Source organism: Larus michahellis, chromosome 6, assembly GCF_964199755.1.
Source record: "Larus michahellis chromosome 6, bLarMic1.1, whole genome shotgun sequence".
Taxonomy (NCBI): domain Eukaryota; kingdom Metazoa; phylum Chordata; class Aves; order Charadriiformes; family Laridae; genus Larus; species Larus michahellis.
This window is the reverse complement of record NC_133901.1, coordinates 17,237,625-17,244,722: the sequence shown is the minus strand read 5'-3', so window position 1 is coordinate 17,244,722 and position 7,098 is coordinate 17,237,625. Positions and strand designations below refer to the sequence as shown.

Sequence of the window (7,098 nt, the reverse complement as noted above, 5' to 3'; positions counted from 1 at the left end):
AGCCAGACGATCCCTCAGTGACAAACACGAGATGGCAAAACCACACAGCTTGGCTCCTTTCCCTCTCCTAACTCATGAGAGTCTCTCAAAAACTCTGATGTTTTAATAGCAGTGCAGGGAGAGTCATTTTTACTTGCCTCCCTGCTCTTTGTACCTTTCACACTCATGTTGCAAATCTGAAGGACTCAAAGCGTATTGAAAAACAAAAACATTCAGGATCAGTAGTTTTAGGAAGGAGCCAAAAATCACGAGGCTTGTGAAGAAACAGCAAGAACTAGCAGTGCTGTGCCCTCTGTTAATAGCAGCGAGGTGGGAGTGGAGACAGGAGACAACAGAAATCAAGTTTCAAGGAAACTTGTAATTTCCTTTTCCTATCACGGGTTCTCTCTCACCTGTCATACATACCCTCCCGCCACAGGGAACAGCCACAATCACGGTTTCTGTCCAAACATACATACAGTATCTCCGTGTACAAAACCAGCCACCAGTGAAAAAAAGGGCAGCCGAGTCCCTGCGGGAGCTGCGTGACCCGTCCCGGGGGCAGCCAGTGCCGTCCCCCAGCGCTGGGACACAGCCCCAGCGTTCACGGGGCTGCCACAACTGCAACCAGGCAAATGCCAGTTGCCTTCTGACCTATTACTGTATTAAACTTCCCTTGGAAAATGAAACAGCCAGCTGATGGAGCAGGAGTAGACACTCGACTATTAATTACTAAAACTGCAGGAGGTTAATTAGTTTTACTGAATAATTACTCAAATCGTTGCAAAAGAACTAAACCTCAAATCCAAAGCTGTGTGCTTGTTTACCTGCCTGGAGATTCTCCGCGTCTTGTGACACTGAAACCAATCTCCTGTGAGGCACAGACCTACGTGCAGATGTATTTATTTCTCCAGTGCTGGATGGCACGGACCCAGCCCCTGGAACGAGGCCTGACTCCCGCCAGTCTGCAGGTTGCAGACAGCAGTCAGCCGCACTGTCAGTCCAACTGGGAGAGGGAAGAGAGCAGTGGGAAGGTAAGCGACAACACTGGCACAAGAAAAGAGGGGAAAAACTGACCAGGAATATATTTAGGTTATAAATTAGAATCACCTTAGTGATTCATGCTATTGCAATTTATTAAAGGATTACTGCCCCCAGCTGCCAAATCACATGTTAAAGCCAACTGCTCTCCATTTCACTTTAAATTAAAATGCTGGGCAGGCACAGTGACATCCAAGAAGTTCACTTATGTGACCTCGCAAAGGTCGATAGTTGGGCTCTGGTAAATAGTCCCAGTTTGAATTTCCAGAGCTTATCTGGAGACATCCTTACAAGGTTGCTAGTCACCACGGCCATGAGGTTCTGGCAAAAAAAGAAGCCAAACGATCTTTAAGACAAAACTCAAGACATTTATGAAAAGAATTATAGGAACCTAGTGCTTGTGATGTTGCCCTGGTGATTCCTTTGGTCCAATCCAGACAGATTTGGGAAATCCCCAAAAGGCAAATGATTCAGGTGTTTGGTGTGTTTCTTCTACACCTGCTGTAACATACTGCTTCTGTACCAAACAGCACACTAATATTCCACGGTAAGGAGATGTCTACAAGCGGTCACTTAAGAAAATCTTTCCCAACTAATGTGAAACCAAATTAAAGTGGATTAATTAGATACCATCAACTCGCAATGAGGATGACTTTTTCAGAATTCCGTTCAACTTAACAATTTCAGTTCAACTAAAATCATTTCTAGGCAAACACCCATTTGAGGGAACAATTTCAAGGATATGAATAACATTATTTAATTCATCTTTCTTAGAAGACCATTTCCACAAAGCAGTGTTTTGTTTGCTTGGTTCTTATATCACCGTAGACAGATTTCATACACACATAAACTTGCCACGATCATCAATTAATTTCCTCCTTCTTTCAGTGGCCTTCTTTATGTTACCAAACTTCTAGTTGTCTCTAAACATATCCAGGGAATGTGTATGTAAGAAAAAGTTACAGAATTGGCAATATAATCCTATCAGAGTCTGTCCTGGAGATTAACTTCATAATTGACAGAGGTTAGCAGGAAGATTGAATAGCTGCAGGTTAACTGTATTTGAAGTCACCTATGGCTGTATATAGAACTACTTCATAGTATTTACAAGTTATCTTTGCTATTTAGCATGAACATTTACAATATGGGTAAACTTCAGGTAATAAAGCTTGAAAGAATCTTGCCTGGACAAAACAACCTGTTAGTTATTAGCGTCTTTGCCAAGGGGCATCAGCACAAAGATTTGGCCCAGGATATGAGTGGCCGGGGGAGTTCCTGGAACCTCCTCCATCCTTGATCACACGGCATGCTAAAGGGATTTAGCAGAAGGCACCAGATCTAGTATACAGACATTTTCCCCACCCATCCTAGTGTTATGGAAGAGCCCTGTTATAGGCCAAAACTGAAGTCTTCATACAAACACAGCTTGTGTGCTGAACGTCTACGGTACATTCATCTTGGAGAAAAATAAAAGCAGCCAGTAAAAAGCAACTTTTAGGTCCTAATTTTTTATTGAAGAGGATTGAGAAGAAACGTGGGGATTTTTTTCTGATAAACAAAGACATTACTCAGGAAACTCAATGTTTCTTTGGGTCAAAATAGGGGAAGCACAGAACCATGGTTAAAGCAAATACACGCGAATACAGTTTATTCACCTGCTACAATGTTAGCTTAAAGATGCTCTTCCACAAGAAGTGTCCCATAGCAGCAAAGCCTCTAAGATGTCCCTGCTCATTCCCATCTCTGAACTGGAATTTGCTACCCCCTCAGTTGTGCTGACACATCTCTTTGAGGAAAATGCTATAAAACAGATCACTGGGATAATCTTGGTTAAAATGAAAACAACACCGCTTCTCTCTGGAAGGATATTTTTAACCTGCAACCCCAGAAGCAGTTGTATCAGCAAACTGGAGAGAGCAGACGCTACAATGCGAGGAGCGTAGCAAGCAGTTTGGGAACGAAGAGAGAAAGAAATAAGCGGGAACTTCTCAAATGGGCTTCATTGCGAAAAAACATCTCATGCAACCAGACACCCATCTCCTTCTGGCTCACACTTAGTGGAATTCTTCAGATGAGTGTGAAATACCCAAAAGCCACATTCAGCGCATTCTGTGTATTGCTTTAAGCAAAGAGAAGGTGGAGAGAGTTTGCACACAAGTAAAATATTGCACAGAGTGACATCAAGGGCTGTTTTCTAATGCCCTTTTTTTTTTTTTTTTTGCAAAGCCCAAGGTACTTTTATATAAAAAGTAACAAATTCTAAAAATATCCTCTTCAGAAATACAAAACTAATTTCTCAAGTCCAAGGAACAGCACTGCAATTTAAATTTCCCATATTGATGTCTACTTCTAATGAAATTTTTGGTTCTTTAAAGATTAGAAAAACATTTCACTCGTCTTCTATATATAGGTGGCTGCTCTGGAAAACCTAAAAGGCTCTTACAAGATATTATCTCTCTTCCCCCTGAGTACATCAACAGGCTCTGCAGCCTCTTCTGACCTTCCTCGGGGTTTGGTGGCAGGTGCCCAACACCAGCTCTGATATGGTACAGCCATAACCTGGGATCAGGCTGCTGGAGAGGATCTATGTGAGACAGACCTGGGAAATGCCTCGGCAGGGACTCAGGAGCAGTGTTCACACTTAGTCCCTCGCCCCAGGTTGTCTATGACTACACTGTGGGTACACCCGTGCCCAGCCTCATGCCCCACTGCTCCTGCCCTGCTGCCCTAGATGCTGGGCGCAGCCCTGGCCTGGTCGCACCAGTATGGACCCTGCAGGGAATCATGGCTCTGGGCTGACCCAGGCTCCTGTGGCCGCTCGCTTGGCTCACCCAGCCACGGGCACAGCGGGACTGCACCCTGCAGGGAGGCACTGCCACCTGCTGCTCCTGGCTCATTTTCCCTCACCGAGCAGCCCATCTCTGTTACTCCCTGACAGCATCATGTGCTGGGCTGCCCAGCAGACACTGATCGAAGGTGACTTCCCATCAGACTGCGATTTTATAAAAATTCAGTGTTTTTCAGGTTGTCAGATGGAATCCATAAGGCAGCTAATATGCTAGCACACTGCACAAGACGAAGCACAGCATTTCACTGAGTACAGCAGTTTCCAGAAGCACCCTCCAGCGTATGTTTTAAAGAACAGGACATTGCCTACCAACCTTGCAAGAATACACTGCGAGTGAAAGAAATAGCTATTGTGGTCACTGCACATTTGGTTAAGGATCCTCTCTGCTGTAGAGGTTTCAAGAGCCCTGTGGTTACTCTTTTTGCTTTGCACCATCTATTTTTCATTTTCTGTTTTCCAGAAAGACATCTGCCACAGATGGGTGAAAATGATCTTGATTCAGTATCTCCTCCAAAAGATACTGCCTCCCACATCAGAACAAAGCTTGGAACTTTGTTCAGGGTAGCATTCGCTGTATTCCCATTTGTGATGTGATGAAAGATCTGTGGCCTTCTGGCACCAAGGAGACGGAGAAATCAACTCATGTCATGAGTTGATCACTTCTTCAGATCACTTCTTCAGAAGCTGAGTGATTTCCACCAGGCTTGCATGCTACCAAGGTAAGCACAACTCCTCTGCTGTGGTGGTGCTCTGTGTTGGCTCAGATGGTGATGGAGCAGGTGACACCACGTGAAGATGCTTCCTTTGGACAATGGATCTGAGAGATGCTGAGATCTCTCTGTATCGAAGCCCATACAGAAAAGGGAACAAAACTTTAGGCAGAATCATCAGGATATTGCAGACTGTCAGGGAGATCCAGATTCCTGTCTGCAGTCTGATGACAACATTAATGCAGAAGAATGATTCTACAAAAAGGGCCAAGAGTGGAAAGAAGTAAAAAAATAACACAGTGTTGTGCATTAAGAATGTTACACTGGCTCTGGAGCAGAAGCCCTCCCATATACCTGATTGTTTGGTTTTAAAATACAGAATAACATAGCAACAAAATATTAAAGACAGGCAGAGAATGATAACTGTGGTAGAAAGCCAGAAACAGAGTTTCACTGCATCAGTCCCATTCAGAGTTAACAGTAGTATTACTGGAACCGAGCACATTTCCAGGACACAGGGCACAAAGCTGTGCGTGCTCGATAGCACCAAGAAGAAAATCCCAGGGAAAGCCCCAGAACACATCCATAGTAATACAATATTATTTTTAGTTCGTGAAGGCGGCAAAATGGCAATATAGCGCAAAGGAAACAAAATAGCTATGTACGTGTCCAAGACTATTGCAGCAGCTGTGAACAATCCTCCACAGTAAGCCACTGCCAGCAGAAATAACAGGAGGACACAGGCTTCCTGTGGGAGATGTAGGTGTGCTGCATTGAGAGCAGCTGACAGGGTGTAGAACAACAGGTAGATCAGATCAGCAAGCAGAGCATTTCCCAGCAGCATGTACCTTGTTTCCTGACGGATGCTAAACCTAGAGAAGATCACAAACAAGATGGTAGGAATGATGAGGACACCTGCCACGAGGCAGACAACTGGAGGGATTAAAAACATCTTCATGTTTGTGCCTGGTGGGTTGAGAGCCCATTCCTCCAGCAAATTGTCCAAAGAAGCGTCATCCAGATTTGAGGAACCGTTGAACTCTGTCTCCCTGGGGCGGTGTGCAGTTGCATTCGCTCTCCTTACTACAGCACAGCCAGAGAAGTCCATTTCCTTAGGATTTTGGGATGATTGTCTGCCTTGGAGAACACAAGATAGTCTACGCTGCGTCCTTAGAAAAGCAAATGAAGCAGAAGATGCAAAAAGCCTGTGGAAGCAAAGTGATTTCTGTAGCCAATTCTACCAGCTCTTCTCAAGGACAGAAAGCTGAAACTTGGAAGTCAGTTCTGTGGTGCCAGAAGATGTTTTTGCCTAAAGTGGAGATTTTCTTTTCCTTCTGCAAAATCTAATGTTTAGAAAAGAGAATGAATCTCTGTGTGCTTTAAAAAGTCTAAATCCCTCGGCTAGCTCTTTGATCAGAAATGAACGGGTTGATCATTTTCAGTAATTTGAGTTTGTTCTCACCGCATTATCACTCCAAGGCAGATGAAATATTAGCTTGATTAAACAAATACGCGATGATACAGAACAACATTCCACGTGTACAGATGTAGGAGAGTCATAAATGATTGGGTGATGTATTGTACCAATTTGTATGCAACAACGCAATCGACTTGAAGTGATCAATAAAAATGGCTCTCAATCCTGTTGTAAAATTGTATCACGATGGCACTAGTGAATGAAGTTATCTTATTTATAGATGACAAACATTTTTGCTTCAGTGAATCATGTTATTTATAGATTATAAGCCCTTCCTGCCTTTTTTAATGCATGATATACAAATACTGAATTCTCATCTATTGCAGAGTCAATACATGAATTGTCTGGGATGAGTGACATACACTATAATGCATACCTTACAGCAGACTTGGCATTTCCAATGGCCATTTGGAGACAAATTCTTGGCTTGCTGGCCAGCACGCTGCTGCACTGCGCTGCTTTTACTGTCAGATCTCAGCCTCAGAGCTGGGGGTGCAATGAGAGAATTGTGAAGGATCTGGACTGTGGAGAAGGAACTCTTCAAATTCTTCCAGGCATGGTCTGATCAAAAGAAAAGCTAATTTTTCTTTAATAGGCTCAACACTGGCTCATAATGCTTTAGTTTTAATCAAAAAGACTGTATTGATGAAGTTGTTCATCATCTTGTGTGATGCAAAGTGGGCACAGCAGCACTATTTTATTTCATGGTCTACACCTCCTGCAGTGCTTACCCCTGCGTACACTTACCCCTGCGACATCACAATGCCTTGCTGTTTACACAGGCCATAAGTAGCTAAGACAAGAGATCTGCAGAACATGCAGCTTTGTCAGCTACCAGTTCTAGGTGCTCTTCTCACCGGTCGTACAGGGGTATCTGGAGTTTTTTAAGTAATGGTAAGCATCAAAGGATTACTCCCAGCATTTGAAAAACAGTGTGTGCACAAGCCAAAGGTCTAATAAAATAGTCAAAATAAGTAGTCAATGAAATCTGCTGGCTGCTCAGCTGTTTTGAAGTTATATTATTTATTTAGGTGCCTAAAAAT

The 7,098-nt window shown here is 43.5% G+C and overlaps 2 protein-coding genes across 5 annotated transcripts in view; both read right to left on the bottom strand.

Annotated features, from left to right (window-relative positions):
• KLHL24 (kelch like family member 24) overlaps window positions 1-975 on the bottom strand; it is a 58,147-nt gene extending 57,172 nt beyond the window's left edge. For 2 of the 4 annotated variants that reach the window (XM_074591731.1, XM_074591730.1), the window contains exon 1: window positions 807-859. The gene's annotated coding sequence lies outside the window, so the exon portion shown is untranslated. Of the gene's footprint in view, window positions 1-806 lie in introns of all 4 variants that reach the window. The other 2 variants (XM_074591729.1, XM_074591734.1) reach the window with 2 other exon arrangements.
• Window positions 976-4,579: 3,604 nt separating this feature from the next.
• Window positions 4,580-5,686, bottom strand: GPR148 (G protein-coupled receptor 148). Its single transcript, XM_074593029.1, has one exon. The coding sequence runs from the start codon at window positions 5,684-5,686 to the stop codon at window positions 4,580-4,582; it is 1,107 nt and encodes a 368-aa protein (XP_074449130.1).
• Between the last annotated feature and the right edge of the window lie 1,412 nt (window positions 5,687-7,098).

Coding starts and splice junctions, on each gene's coding strand:
- GPR148 (XM_074593029.1), bottom strand. CDS start 5,686: ATGGACTTCTCTGGCTGTGCTGTAGTAAGGAGAGCGAATGCAACTGCA.